General features: G+C 36.6%; 1 protein-coding gene across 3 annotated transcripts in view; it reads right to left on the bottom strand.

Moving 5' to 3' along the window:
- Positions 1 to 16,430, bottom strand: part of LOC149787531 (dynamin-1-like protein) — a 93,074-nt gene extending 76,644 nt beyond the window's left edge. For 2 of the 3 annotated variants that reach the window (XR_016424067.1, XM_089973659.1), the window contains exons 1-3: positions 16,251 to 16,430; positions 11,102 to 11,288; positions 3,612 to 3,733 (exon numbers count right to left, since the gene is read on the bottom strand). Coding sequence is in view for 2 of the 3 variants with exons in the window: in XM_089973659.1 (XP_089829785.1) it covers positions 3,612 to 3,733; positions 11,102 to 11,288; positions 16,251 to 16,352 (411 nt within the window). In the remaining variant the exon portion in view is untranslated. The remainder of the gene's footprint in view (positions 1 to 3,611; positions 3,734 to 11,101; positions 11,289 to 16,250) is intronic. The other variant, XM_089973660.1, reaches the window with a different exon arrangement.
- Positions 16,431 to 16,734: the final 304 nt, after the last annotated feature.

Here is a 16,734-nt window from a genome sequence, read left to right as displayed (position 1 = left end):
TGAACTAGCATCAGCAAAGTTTGTAAATTCTGGTTGGAGACTTTCCAAAAGGAATTCTTCCCATGAGCCATTCTTTGTTGTGCCACTGATGCTGTAAAGATACTATTTTGTTTAAAATCATGATTTACTGGTCAAATGGGCCAGCAGGGCCAGATGAATAGGAGGCAGAGAAGGATCAAATCCACTGCCATACTGCACAGACAATTGCTGCTTTCCATAAACTTACCATGTGTTATTGGAGGATGCAGCTAAAAAATGCCACAGTCACTGCAGAGAAGGCCAACAACAAGAAATTGATGACACAGTTGATGACCTTGATGAATGCCCCTTGGCTTACACTAAGACCAAATGTGACAGTGCACAAGTCTGACTGACCTCGAGGTCTCCATTTTTAACCTTTGCACAACAATGCGCCTGTTGAACCTGCACTCTTTTCTAATAGCCATGAGCACTAGAAACAGCCTGGAATAAAACACTGAAAAGTTCAGCTTGTGAGCTATCTCCATTTCTGAGTAACAACTTTCTGCAAAATAATCAGCTTCTTGAGATCGAAGAACAGGTCTATCATGAAAAGGAAAATGAAAAAGGGGTGGGGTGGGGTGGATAAATGAAAATTCAAAAGCCCTTCTGAAACAAATTGGATCACACATCTTATTTCCAAAAATAATGATTAATCCATGCACCATGGTAAAAACCAGCAGGATGTCTGCAGGTGGTCAGCACAGTATGTCAATGATGGCAGTTAGGAAACTTGGGAAAAGAGAAACCTTGTTTCCTATCCCCTTCATTAAATTGCCACCTGAAGTTTGACTGAGGTCAAAACTGTTGCCTTTGTGCAGTTTGATCTCATCTTTTTGTAGTTAATCATCTCTCCAATGCAGATGAGATTGATTCAGCCTGAAAGTAAATACAGGCATCAAGCCAAGCAGAAGAGGTTCAGCCAAGGAATGATGAGGCTTCAGTGCAGAAGATGCATCTTGTCTTACTTGGTCCAGATTTACTGAAGCCATCAGGGCACTATCCATGATGTGGGTGTGAAACCCTTCTGATAACCTTGACAGTCCAAGCTATGAACTCCCACACGTTACCACCAGATCGCCAGGTCTATCATAAACATGCTAACAACCATGTTTCACACCAAGTTGGTGGTGGCATGTAAAACATTAGCAGCCATCTAATGAAGCAGCAGGTTTGTCATCTTAATCATTGCAATGTTCTTAACCATGGATGGATGCTCAGTGCTATAAAAAAAAAACCAAGTGTAAATGATACCAGTTGATGAAAATGATGCTGATAGTTTACTTTTGGACAAGAAAGCCATGGAGCTGCCCAGTCCAGTGTATTTTCTGTCATACAGTCAGATGACACAGTTGATGTAAAAGGGCTGATAACAAGACTCGATAGATTTCTTCAATGGCTGCCATAAAGCTGAATTCCATCTGCTCCATTGTGGAGTCGGAGTATCCAGTGTTACAGAGTTGCTGAATTCCATCTGCTCCATCGTGGAGTCGGAGTATCTAGTGTTACAGACTTGCTGAATTCTATCTGCTCCATTGTGGAGTTGGAGTATCCAGTGTTACACAGATTATCCTAGTACTCAATGTAGGATCTGTCTTCCTGTGGTATTCCATTTACATCACAAGAGAACAATTCTGGGGCAGAAACAAGGCAATGCCATTGTCTTGTCTGAAGCCTGGCATCTCCCATTAAGTATGCCATAAATAATTGACTTGGCAGTTGCACTGGTGGCTGAAAAGTACAATGGTTTACCTTGCCAGTATGTATTGCCAGAACACACATTGGACAGTTAAGCAGACAATCAGATTTGCTACTGGCTCTACAGACACCTGCTGGTTAATTGGATCAGTAACTGCATGGGTGGTACATTTGGCAATATTGACGAATCTTCTACCAGGATCCCCATAATTCCACATACCATGGTGCAGTCATTCAGCATGTGACATGGCTTGTCAAAATATTGTTTAACATATGATCAGTCATTGACCTGTATCAATGGCTGGACATCGGAACTGGCTGGTCAGCTGGACTCTTGGCAGCCAGAATGGTAGTTTATGGCCCAGGTGGATGGCTACATGATTTGTCAAAATCTGAAATATACCCCCACATGATTATGCTCACTGGCCTGCATAATAAAAATGCAGTGTGCCCTTTACTCCAAGCCACTTCTGAAAACTACAAGTTATGAGGGAGCACAAATTCACCCGAGGCTAGCAACTCCACAACCATTTGTCCAGTCAAGATGACCAAATGTAATGGTTGCCATCAGCACAGTTTGCATCACCATTGATTTGTGTTGCCGGGGGAGGGGGGGGACTTGTGACATACCTCACTAGGCTTTTATAAGCAACAATACTTAAGAACCCAGACTCTTCATGTCAGATTCCAATGTGTTGTTCTAGCATTTCTGGCAAGACATTTTGTTAGTCATGTGGACCAGATTCCTTCTGACCACAAAGCACAAACATTTTATGATGAATCTGGGGAACACTTGGTACAAGCTCGGCACATCTAACATGTTCTCCTTGGCTTAAAATTGTTTGCAATAAATGCATTTCATCACCATCAACTATCATTTTTTTTAAAAGACAAGAATGACCAAAAATTTGTAAAAATGACAACCCAAAAGAGTTTACATAAGCAAATAACAATACTTGTTACTTGATCCAGAAAATGTGTGAAGAACAACCGACAATGGGCAATAACTCTAGAGAAATCAAAGTCCAAAACTGTGAGAAAAAAATCATATAATTATCAAGAAATGAAACAAAATTATGATTGCTACATGTAGTAAATACCTTTACACTTGATACAATATCAACTCTGTCAATGACTGAAAACCCTCACAATCCTCCTTTGACTTCAAGAGGTATAGGACATGGGGCTGATTGCAACCAGTGGAAAGCTAAAACTAAGTACACTACCGCAGCCACTTAGTGGTGATCAGGGTAATTAATAGACAAGAGGGTTTCTTTTAAAGCTAAAAATCTATGCCTATATATGATACAAGACAAACAATGGTCTTTTTACAATTGCTGGTTTTGATAGGTAGTGGTGCATCTTTCCTAGTGTTAATGTGACTAGGGGGTATGTTCATGAAAATACCATGCTGAAATGGTTTTACATTGCTCTTTTAACAGAGTATTGCAATCTGAATCTGACAGCATTAAATGACAAAAAGAAGCCCAGAATGGTTGGATGAAAATTTTTACCTTAGGAAAAGCAAAATCAGTTTTTCTGTCTTTGCACATCAATGTAAAATGACTATTTCACCTTAAATGAGCCCCCACCCCCCAACATGGACCATATAACTCTAACATGATCGCTGCACACTTCTTGTAACAATTTATGACATCAACACAATATGAACAAAATGTCCACTAGAGTCACACGCATGTCTTTTACAATAAAATTATCGATTCAGTAAACTATGATAAATAAGGAAACGGTATAGAAACAGGAAATCCATTTTTAAATGTTTAAAGATTTTCACTGCCATTTAGGATTTAAAGCACAAGGTTCTCTTGATCATTTTCAAGAAGTCTTACTGGATGACACATTAAAAACTCATATGGAAATACTTCTTTATTCACCTTGTTTGTTCCAGACATTCTCTCTGTCTCATTTTCTATTTCTTGTCTGATATCATCAAAATCTGTGTAGATCTTGTTCTTTGTGTGAAGAAACTTGCCCCATTCCTCTGCTTTTATTATATCTGAAAATTCAAAAAGGAAACCAGGAGTATATAACCAAAAGGATAAATTAAATATGGCATCACTAATTGGTTCTATTGTACTGGCAGCAACACTAATTTACAATGATTTTAGCAATAAAATTCTTAGACCCCCATTTCACAAATTAGGAAATTTTACTACAAAATGAGAATTTTGGGAACATTTTTAACACACAAGCTCTCCAGTTACTAACATCCTATCCCACACTGCTCATATAATTTTTGTTGTAATATATTTTCAGACAACATTTTGAAGTCGATCTGAAATAACATTATAAGGGATTGTAAACAGTGTAAACTAAACTTAGTTTATAATTCTGTTCTTGTTTATAGAAAAGTTGCCTTTCTTGTAACAGCAGTTACTGCAACAAAAACACTTTTTTTATGGCACATCCTTAATATCAAACTGAGTATATGCTGCCCAATTTATTTTGTTCATTCTTCAAATATGATATAAATCTGGGCTGTATCATGACAATTCTGTCTGTTACTTACATATATTATTGGGGCCCCAAGTGGCCAAGTGGTCTAAAGTGCTCTCCGTTATGGATCACTGCAATCTCACCTCTGTCTGCATAGGATCGAGTCTCGGATTCGTGTGTAGCAACCAACTTGACATGCATTATTGATTCAGTGAAAATCTGTTGTGTGAGCTTAAATACTCCAGTGATTACGTATTTACCGCATATGTTGGGACACGAAAAAATAATTATTATGGAGAATTTTTTTTAAAACATACATCATGTGTCCCAAGACTTAGGAAATGGAATAAATTGTGTTCAATTTGTGCCCACCCCCCATGGCAACCAGCCACACTGCATGTTACAATAAAATAGATAAATAAAATGCTTTTTTGATAATAAAATGAAAGAAAATAACCTTGTACTATTATGATTTATTCACTTTTTTGGTCGACATTAGCATTTTATTAAAGGAAAAATATATCCACGAACTCAGTATAAGTAGCGCATGCATCCGGTGTTATGGCAGACAACACAACACATTGGTCATTTACTTGAATCTTGAGAAACGAATCATCTTTGGTTGTCCTCAAAGGTTTGAATGTTATGAGAATGAAAACCGGACCTTGCAAAATCACATAGAATGAGAGAGAGAGAGAGAGAGAGAGAGAGAGAGAGAGAGAGAGAGAGAGAGAGAGAAAGAGAGAGAGAGAGACAGAGAGAGAGAGAAAAAGAGAGAGAGAGAGAGAGATAGAGAGAGAGAGAGAGAGAGAGAGAAAGAGAGAGAGAGAGAGAGAGAGAAAAAGAGAGAGAGAGAGAGAGAGAGAGAGAGAGAGAAAGAGAGAAAGAGAGAGAGAGAGAGAGAGAGAGAGAGAAAGAGAGAGAGAGAGAAAGAGAGAGAGAATGAGTGAGAATTATCAACTCCGTTGCTCGAAAGCACCTGCCATTCATGCATGAGATGGTGTAAGGTACAAAATAACCATGAGTGTATTATATCCAGGGTGACAATATGACAATATCTCGCAAACTAAAATCATTATTACATTCACTGTGAGTACAAATGATTCCATGGGTTACAGAAAGTATTATTAAAGCAAGTTAATGCTGTGTATACTATTTATACCGAAGAACTTGAAACCAGTTTGTGTCAATTATGACTACAGACGGGATATAAATGAAAGCCCAGGTGTTGAATAAACATACCTTGTAACAGTCATAAACTCATTGTTTGAACTTACAGGTAGGATATCAAATACAAAGGTTAATTTATTACAAAGCAAGAATACCGGAATCCTTTTAGCCTGGCGATTTTTTTAAAAATTTTTAAAATTTTTATGTATACAAAGTTGGCCGACATAGGGAAGCCAACTTTGATTTCTTTCTACCAGTTTTCACTGGGATTTTGAAAATAAATAGAAACAATGGAACACTTTGAAACGATAACTTCTCACGCATTTACACAAAAAGTGATTCCTCTCAGTCATTGTTAATGTGTACAGTGCATATATAAAGGGGAATAAAAATAAAACAAAATAAACCACATTATAGATCTCCGCTATTATGGATAAGTTTGTAGCGCGATACTCAAGTAGTGAAGATGCCTTGCCTCATGCATGGAAAGAAAATGCGTTGCCTAAAGCTTCACCTAAGAGACCTGTAGGTCAACCAAAAAGTGTGCTAAAGAGGAGGAATGTGATGTAAAGAAAATGAACCAGCTGCAAAAAGACACAAAATTGGAGAGACCCCTGTCAGGAGAGAGATGATGCCTATGATAATGATGTCAGACGAGGGCATTAAATTACATAGAATTCAAGTAACAGCAAGACATTTCAAAATCCCCAAATCAACCATTGCAAATTGATCAAAAATAGATTTTTCTCAGCAGCTGAATGCATTGGGACATTTAGCAAGGAGTGGGAGACCAGTATCATATGGCAATGAGTTAGATGGAAAAATTGCAAAGTGGGTTCTTGTCCAACGCGATCTGCAGATCCCTGTTAGTGTGGACACTATAAGCGCTGATGCCAAGGAATACGTGTCCAGTGAATGTCCAGAAATTGAGTTTCAAACCAGTAGGAACTGGGCAACAGGTTTTTTAAAGCAATACAACCTCGTTCACAGATAACGATGGCCCAGCATCTCCCAGAAGATTTGGAGGAGAAAATAAAATTATTCCATGAATTTGTAAAGGCCAGAGGAGAAGATGATTTCGAAGACAATATGATAATTACACCGCTCCCTCAATATCTCGTGATCCTGCTTATAATGTGGTGTCCGTCTTGGCTCCCGATTTTATCCAGAGAAAATGTATTTAAAATATCTTTAAAATATGCTGAACATGAAAAAATTACGATAAGAATTGATAAATTAAACCTTGATACATTGCTCGTTTTATCATCGAAAATGGTGATTAATGCCCATAAAAATATAATCCATATTTTGAAATTTGCAAGTACTAAATAAGAATTTCAGAGATCTCGAAAACGCTTAATTATGCGTATTTGGATGCCAATTTTTGATCTGGGATGCAAAAAATCACTGAGGCGGGAGTCCTCCGTACGCATGTAATAGGTGCGCGGGAAAATTCAAAGGTTTGCCGGTCCTGTTTTAGCCACCTGCTTTGTGGGAAAATATGTTGATCAGTTAACTGTGCTGATATTTACAATGACAGAATTCAGTGACTGAAAGACTCTTTGATGTACATACATATTGCCATTTTATAAGAGTACATTAAAAAAAAAGAACATGATACAATAGCTAGGCGGCTAGTTCAAAGGCTTTGACTGGCAGCCGGGTGAGAAAATGTACTGATATTTAGTCAGAGGCAGAAAGACCCAGTTTTAAAATCCTAGCGAGACCTCTGTTTAAAGATATCATATATTATGTAAGTTTTATGATAAATAGTTGTCAGTATACTGTAAATAAACAGTCTGGTGAAATAGCGATCAATGAAAACTTCTGGTAAATGCTAACAGGTGGCAGCAGAGAATGAAATAAACACCAATTAAATGTCTTCCTGTGTGAAAGGCACGTTATAATCTTTTAATTCCGTTTCAGTGTAAACATTATAATCACAACATATTCTGTTCACTGAAAACATGAAAAGAGTCAATCGACCGTCACATCGAAACCCGTGAGTACTTCTGTGAGAACCTAATTACATGCCGGCTTTGTTTTGATCAACTTGGGGGAGTGTTTGTTGCATTAAAAAAAAAAAAAAATCGATTACAAGAGACCTAGGGTGCTAGATTAAGGGTCTTGGAGTTGCCTTTGACGTAAAGCAAAACAGTAACAGAGACAGCGACGATGATAGTGACTTCGAAGGTTTCAGTGGAACTGATGTCATTAATGCTGAGGCTGTTCGGGAGAAATTCATACACGCATGGTCCCGAGATGGGAGTTTCTGTTGATGATATGGAGGAGTGGATTTGTGCTGACAATGATTGCCCCACAGCCAAATACATGTCAGATGAAACAATAATTAATTCTATAATGAACAAATTTGCAGCAGAAGACGATTCTAACTGGAGTAACACAAGCGTTGAAAGTGATGCAGACACAGATGTTGCACCCCCACCCGTCTGCACAGGAAGCAATCAAATATTTTGATATTGCCATAAGGTGGCTGGAGACCCAAAATGTTGACTACGAAAAGCTCATGCAGTGGAGAAATCTGAGGGATTTTGCTCGGCAGCAGAGAAACCAAGGAGTAACACAAAAAAAATTAACTGATTTTTTCAAAAAGTGAATTGATATTTGTCAAGTGTGGCACAAACGGCAAGCATTAACTTGTTCTAATTTACGTTGTTTTAAATTTGTAGACCAATTAAATATGTTAGTACTGATTAACCCTTGTTTTTTTGTTTTCCATTTTATTTCTATCGCATTCAAATCTATCTATCTATCTATCATTCGATCGACACTGTTTCTCGAAAAGAGTCGATCTTTTGTATATAAAAAAACGTCTAATTTGGATCAAACAATAAAACTAGAATGTATCCAATTCAACATAAAAATTAGTGACGTAGTACACAATGTGTGAAGTGGTACACATGTTAAGCGAACAGAAACCACGTGGAATAATATTTTCGATGATCGCCTCAATATACTGTAATTTATCCTGAAATTAATGTTGCCCTATGAGGAAATAATAAAGTACACCGTTATGAAGAGATATTTATTTACAGTTAATCTCCGCACGATTATAAAGTGAGTATTCAACAGTGTAAGCTGCCTACCCCCCCCTTATTTTTCCTTTATGTCGTCAATCACTTTATTGGTTTTGGGCTTAATTTATAGGTCCCTCGATAACTCGCGCCTCACTTATAGTGCAGTCGATGTTTCTGGACCCCGATGTGCGCGAGTTATCGAGGGAGTGGTGTAATATGGATGAAACTCCTATATACTTTGATATAATTTCGGGCAAACTGTTGAAAAGAAAGGTGTTAAAAGTGTGAGAATTCACATGACTGGTGCCGATAAAAAGCATCTAACCTTAGTACTTGCACTTTCCGCAGCAGGAGATGTGTTGCCGCCAATGAAAATTGTTCATGGCGTGAGGGAGCTAAAAGATATTCAGGCACCAAAAGGATGGAATGTAGTAGTGTGCAGGAGAAGGGTTGGGTTGATGAGGAGGTGATGCTGCAGTGGATTAAAGAGATATACCTGAAGTATATCGTAAAGGAACGATCTCTTTTAGTGATGGATTCATTACAGGCACATTTACAGATGCTGTAAAACAGGCTTTGAGAAGGAATAACATGGTGCCTGCAGTTATTCTGGCAGGATGCACCTCCAAGCTACAGCCACTATACATCAGTGTAAATAAACCGGCACGAGGAAAAGCTGGACAAATATTTTTCATAAAGCAGCAGAGGCCTTTCCAAGGAAAATGACAACAAGTCTCGTATTAAGAGTGCAGATAAACAAACAGTTGTGGACTGGATTGTGAAAGCAGTCGAATGGCTTCGGGTCAAGCAAGATCTGATCCAAAAGTCATTTAAAAGTTTGTGGTATTAACAGTAACTTGAATGGATGTGAGGGCAATATCATAAGAGATACTGAATATGATGGCAGTGACAGTGAGGAGGATGAATTTGATGGATTTGATCCTGAGGAGGTTGAGTAGGCAATCAAGAATGTGGACAGATTGAAGGATTTAAATTAAATATATTAGCGGCACTCAAGTTTGTTCAGCAGTACTTGGATTATGTCAGATATCACTGCTGTGTAAATAAAATAGGTTCGGCTTCGGAATTAGTATGTTTATCAATCACTCTGTACCGTCACTATCTACCGGTACATCTCTCTCTGTGAATATACTTTTACATAATTACAGTGAATAGTTTATACTGTGCTCATTAACAGTTATTTTTCCAAAATAGGTCGTGTAACAAGCACGAATGGCAAATAAACCTTGGCATTTAATTAATTAAAAAAAACTTTGTTGAAGCATAAATTAGAACAGAAAAAGTTGAACTTGTTCTCAGATACACAAACAATTCATTCTTACATGAGCTCTTGTTCTTAGCAAATTTGCATCTAGGAAGAAATGTGTAAACAAACAACACTCACAGCATTTTCTTTTTAAAAGTATTTTTAAATAAAGTTTTCATTAAGAGTGCAATTTACATGTAATTTTTGAATGATTTAAAAGGTGTCCCACAACTTAAGACTCGAAAAAGCAATGTGTCCCAGAACATACAGTGCACACAAAAATTACTTTAAAAATAATTATGGTGTCCCAACAAATACGGTGTCCCAACATATATGGTAAATACAGAAGCTTGTTTCATAAGTAAATGTGTTTTAGTAGTTTACAGTCAATGGGATTAGGCATACATGGTTAAAATAAGACACAAGGATTTAATTTGTTTTATAAAACTGTCACATGAACGAAGTTTCAAATCTAATTTTCATCTATAGTATTATTTCTTATTCTGTCATTCATTTTCAATAATAACAACGTTTGAATACCATATGCTTTTTCTTGTTTCTCTCAGCCATAACTAATTACTGATTTAAGGCAGTGAGTGGAAACTGCAGCTATTTTATACCATGTGTGCATGTGTCGGTGTACACTGAAACAATATAAAATACTTTGTAACTCATTTCTTAAAGGTTCAAAAATGTGCAAAAAAGCAAATATTTGTTTTACCACATTGCAAATATGACATTGATTTATTAAGTAACTTTGTTGATCCCTAGGAATAAAAAGCAAAAAAGTTGTGCGTGTGCGAGTCTTCTTTATTACATGTGGAAAAAATTTCATTGGATCTTGAAATAAGTTGTTCTGGGCAACAATTAAATCCTCGATTGTTGGTAAACAAAATGGCCACATAAGATGGTGAAACTCATAATTTGTACCAATTTTGAAGCATTTTCTGTCAAATTTGGACAAAATCTTGTGAGGGTGGCAGTGAAGAAGTCATTAAACATTCTTCTATACTTGGTAAGCCTTCTGTCAAATTCTGACATTTTCTGTAAAATATTTTATTTTAGTGTAAAGAAGTCAGTTAGGGTCTTTTCTATTTCAGTAATCAGGGGTATAATTTATGGTATAAAAACATGATTTGGATACACCAGGGGTTGGCAACCTAATTTACATAGCGCACTATCCTTTTTCCTGATTAATTACAAAATGAATGAGCGTGTGCCACTAGTAAGAGAGTAGCCCTCTTAAAATCGAGATTTTTGGCTGCCCTTCACATGCCACACAAAATCTCTTGATGTGCGACCTTGTGGCAATGCCATAAGTTACTGACCCCTGGTATACGCCCTTAAAACCTTCATTCCAGGATGCTCTTGAAGAGTTTGGTTATGCTGGTCAAGGTTTCTGACAAGAAGTAAAAACAAATCAGTTGATGATGGGTGCACAATGGGTGCTCACCAGGCCTTACAGCAAAATGAGGTGACAATTTCGGCATACCTCCTCCATCTTGCATTCTGTATTCAGTGTCATCCTTGCTGACATAAATTAGCTGAAGTACCAATGGCCGTCTTGTCACAATGCCTGTTCCACGAGGCAAAAAATCTCGTCCAACCAAGCTTTCCAGTACAGAACTCTTGCCTGAACTCTGAAAATATTAAAAAATATTTCCCTATCTATTATTTCATTCGTCATCACAGAGTTGTTTCACATGACAGCTGAATGTAAATGTCACAAAAAAATATGTCACCATACTGTGAAATAATATCATAATAAATAATATTTCACTGTGAAATAATATAATAATAAATGATAGAAAAAGCAGTTGATAACTGTAATTGTTTGTGATGATTCAAATCAATCAATTTTCCAAAACACTGGAAGAAGAAAAATGACCATATTCCATTTACTTTTTATCATTAAGGAACATACCATAAAACATTTGCTATTTTCTTTAACAAACTTTTACAAATTTCTCCGCATCAGGATTTGGATCTAAAGCCTTAAGTTCTGGACCTTACTCCATCATTACAGTTTCTTAATTTAAAAAGTCCAAAGGATCTTTGTCTTGATCAAATTATGTTGAAAATTGCTAATTTAGCGTATATATAGCTAATAACGTTTCATTATTTACTTGTTTTTCAGTCCATAGGAATGTCATTTTCCAGGATTTATTACACAAATCTCTATCTCTCTGACATTCTGTTTTCTGTATCAAAACTAGATGCCTCTACTAATTTCTCTCAACTATGTCTCAAGAGAATTGTTCTCTCCTACTACCATGCACCTGGCACCCAAAAATTTATGTAAAGTTGCCATTGGAATAATACACATAAAATAAACACTGGAAAATGAAGATGTATGTATGCACAATGCCAAAAACAGCCGATTTATAAAAAAATCTCCAACCTAAATTAAATTTTTGGCACTATCTGTCTAAATTACGATCTACCAAAACATGCAAGTGTACCAAACATCACATAAGGAGTTCTAATATGATGGATTAAAACTGCTAATAAATGCATATCAAAGAAAGCTGGAAAAACATGTGTAATTAGTCTTTGGATCAAAATGATCAGTAGGCACCAACAGATGTCTTAATCTCCTTGTCTTCTAAAGTCTCCATGTTGCCATCACATTAATGATTTACATTTCCCTCCAATTTATTGTGTAAATATTGATTATCATTAAGACAAGAGACATGGGTGGATATGGTAGTTTAAGTTTAAAGGATTTTAAATGGTCAGATATGGTAATTTTAGAAACAAATTTTACATAGTTCACACATATGATACTGATAAAGATTCAAACCCATCTGACTTGGTGTCTGTATTTGTCATAACTGTAAAACTGTGTTTCCCTTTACCCTCATTTGCACTTCAAAGACCCCCACATTTTTAATTTGACCCCCAGTTTTGATACCAAAGTTTGTTTTTAACTCAGTCTGACCCCCAGTTTTGACACCAAAGTGATTTTTGACTCTCAGTCTTGCACCCCTAAGGGATACACTGCTGTAAAATCAAAAATTTATACTGTTAATGAACCCTGACTTTGTCTCCATTCTGTAGTTTTGATAAACTATTGCCTTGGTGTAAAATAAGCAATATGTTCTATGTAAAGGGCAGTCAGCTTGAGCCACAGCCTGGGTGAACATTATAAAAATTGGTTGGGAAACTACTATGTGTCAGATGTTATTATCTGAAACTTTTGTACCCTATAATACTCAACTATGTGGCTTCCCCTAATCAAACTGACATCACTTGAATGAATTTTGTTTGATAGCTTGTATACTATATGACTGATACCCCCTTAATAGGAACAGAGAAAAAATCAAACAGAATTTCGCCAATAAACAAATTACATACCGAGGACTCAGCTGTTCAAATTTTCAAGAGTCCAAAAATAATTTGGCATCCAGAACTTGAATGTAGTGCTAATTAAGGGCACCATATTTATTTATTTTGGACTTAGATCCTAAGGCCAATAGGTAGCCATATAGAGATACAGTGTCTTTCTGTCATAAATCCTCTGACCTGCTTTTCATTGTTCCCATGATGTAGCATGGGGTATACCACTGTCAGTACATTGTATGTCCTTCTGATCATGTGTGTACCTGTCTTACCATAAATAACTGGGTGGAAATTCAACAAACCCTGCACATGGGTTTTCCATGTGATAGTGATTTATCTAGGTTCATAACAGTGGAGTTATTCAGGTACTTCTTTTCACCTGAGGGACTGAGCCCCTGATGTAGCGATCAGCTGCCTGGTTGCATGTTTCGACTGTCAGGTCTTCATGATACAGCAGGATATTTTTGATAGGGTTCCTTCTGCTTTTTGAGCTCTAGTAAAAATATACTACAAAAAAGGTTCAGACAGTTCATGGACACCTTTTCAAACAATGATTGGTCAATTGCCCCCAATTATGGCACACACAGTCATTTAAATAGACATCTATTAAGACCCTACACAATTTCTCAGCAGTGAGGAACCTGACTGCATGACAGCAGATTATAAGGAACTGTTATGTTGCTTCATATAGATCAAAACAAAGATAAACTATTTTTACTGACATCTTTGTTTTTATCAGTCTCTATTTTTGTCTTTCATCACTCTTGGCTTAGTGAGTTGTAAATTTGTCTTTGATTTAATAATGTCCAAGGAGTTATGTTTCAGTCATAAAATTAAATTAATTGCACTAGAACTCAGCAAAAGTAATAAAACCATTCAGCATCAATTAACATATATGATATATATTACTTTGCTAAGGATTACCTTCAATTATCATTTAAGTGGTCATGAGTCAGCTGTCTTTGCAAAGATTTTTTAATAAAATGTCCATCAACTACCGTGACTGGGATATGAGTGATGTCTAAGCTGTAACTTCTGAACAGTACTGATGAGGTAAATAACAGAGATCAGGAAATGAAAGAAAAATAATGTAAAATAAGTGCTGTTTGTTCTTGGAGTTGTTGTTGTGGGGTTTAACGCCATTTTTCAGCATAGGCTATACATGGCAACCAGTATTAATGGTGGAGGAAGAACCCGGGGACACTCTGGAAAGAACCACCGACCCAATAGAAGCTACTGGCAAGCTTTCCCACATAGGCCAAACCTGAGACTCGAACCCATGCAGACAGAGGTGAGATGGCAGTGATCAGTAACGGTGAACGCTTTAGACCACTCTGCCACTCTAGGCCCCTGTTCTTGGTTTACAGAAAGATTAACTCTTTGTTAATTGAATTGCTGATATTCAGTTTTCTGCATCAATTTGACATAAAATGAACCCAAATCACGTAAATGCTGTGAGAGGCTTTTCCTCTCAGAATTATCTCTGGCCAAGCTTGAATATGAGGCTGCCACTAAATTAGTTAGTGTAACAGAGGAGGGACTGGAACTAAAATAGTGTAACCCAAATCAAGCAGTTTCAGATTTCACACAAATGAGACAACATAAAAAGTGACAGTGCTGACTCGTTGGACAGAATAATACATTTATATAGGTAACGATATGGTATATAGAAAACTAACCTTTCATGATTTCCTATTAATAATAAATGAACTAACCTTTCATTATTTCCTATTAATAATAAATGCAATGTCATAGAGTAAATCAAATGTAATGAATATATTTTCAAGTTCCACTGGCTGGAATTTGATGGAAGCTGAGAATGCCAAAATTAGATTAACTTCACAAGTATGTTTCTTTAATGAAATGAATACAAATATATTCATACAGAAGAAAGTGTTTAGATAGTATTGTTTGGTTCAAGACACTTATCATTTTTAGTGATTTTTACATTCCTGGCTTCCACTGTATAAACTGAAATGTAGGTCAACAGAACTTGAAAACACTTCAGTTTGCTTGTGTGAAAACTGGAATTTAATATACAACATCAGTGTAAGTAAAGACTGAATAAAACTTAGTCCTACAATGTAAGACCTCAATCCTTATATTTATGATTTGGATGTCAAGGTCTTACTGCATAAATAAAGGCACTGTGTCGCATGTTTTAATGTCAGCTAACATTGTAATTTAAGTCAAATTTTCAGGAATATCTCATACACTTGGCAGTCAATGATGACTCTTTCCTACAAATTAAAGTCATAATGTTTTATCAGACTTTACTTAATTTGATGTCTTTTTCCTAATAAATTCAAATTCTCACACAATAAAATGGACCCATTTCAAGTTTCATTGGCCTACATTTCAGTTGATTGGAAACTGATGGAAGCCGGGAATGCCAACTGAAATGTAAACAAATGGAATTTGAAACTATGTCCATTTGCTTGTGTGGGAATTAGAATTTATTAGGAGAAAGACATCAGTGTAAGTAAAGTCTGACTAAAACATAACTTTAATTCGTAGAAAAGCACATATATGAGCTGCCAAGTTTGTGACACATTCCTATAAGTCTGACTTATCATGCTGATATTACTCAACATCAAAGACACTACACAGTGCCATTATTTGAGCAGTAAGACATCGACACTCAAAACATAAATATCAGGGTCATGGTCTAACATTGTAGGACTAACAAAACACCACGACTTTAATTTGCAGAAAAGCGGTAATATGGGCTGTCAAGTGTGCAAGATATTCCTGAAAATCTGATTTCTCATTTCAATGTATCATGTTAGTCGACACTGAAACACGCTGCACAGCGTCGTTATTTAGGCAGTAAGACATAGACCCCCAAAACATAAATATCAGGGTCGATGTCTTGTAGGATTAAGCTAGTATAAGACGATTAGCGTGTAGGTCTTATTTCTAACCAAGAGAGCTAGTTACCTTGTGTTAAAGTGGAGAAAAGGAAGACTTCTGCATGAGTTTTACCCGTTTTACTGACAGAATCGAGTGTCTGTGATTTCAAAGGGGTGTGGGGACACTTCAATGTCACACGAAACTGTGCAGTTTGAATCAAGAATTCCTATACAGTGTACTCGAGTATCTCAGCATGAACGCATCAACGAGCGTGTACTTAGTTTGAAAATAAGTTCCATTATTAAAGAGAACTTAAATATGAAAATATCGTTACTTCACGGTCGAAATTCCAGAAGACGACCCAGGCCAGGGACGAAATGAAACTATAGATATCCTTGTAATTTTACCTGACTTCCAATCACGACAATCTGCGGTAACTGTATGCATTCTGAACCTACGGTGTTGAAAACATCTTGGAGTTTATTTATAACAGGAATCAAACCTTCCATCTTAGAAATATTAATCACAAAACGGCTATCATTGGCTCCACTTTCAATTAACACTACCAATATGGCGAAACCGGTTGGACAATTATTACAACGATAATAGGAGAAGGTATTCAAATGCAAAGTCGATAGACTGGTTTGCATCCTAATATTTTGACCAGTATACTTTCGAAAATTGGGTATTCACTCATTTCCATCTTCGGCAGCCAAGGTTCCGATAACCCTATTCTACAGATAGATCGGGTTATCGGAACCTTGGCTAGCGACGATGACTCATTTCGTATTGAGCCCCTTTGACAAGGGGATATTTTTTTATTTCGTAATAACGAAATCAATCTGGATTAAACGAAATATTATTTCGTTATTTCAAAATGCCATTTCGTTA

This window comes from Sinohyriopsis cumingii, chromosome 11, assembly GCF_028554795.1.
Source record: "Sinohyriopsis cumingii isolate HCF-2022 chromosome 11, ASM2855479v2, whole genome shotgun sequence".
NCBI classification, from domain to species: Eukaryota; Metazoa; Mollusca; class Bivalvia; order Unionida; family Unionidae; genus Sinohyriopsis; species Sinohyriopsis cumingii.
This window is presented reverse-complemented; position numbering and strand designations above follow the sequence as displayed.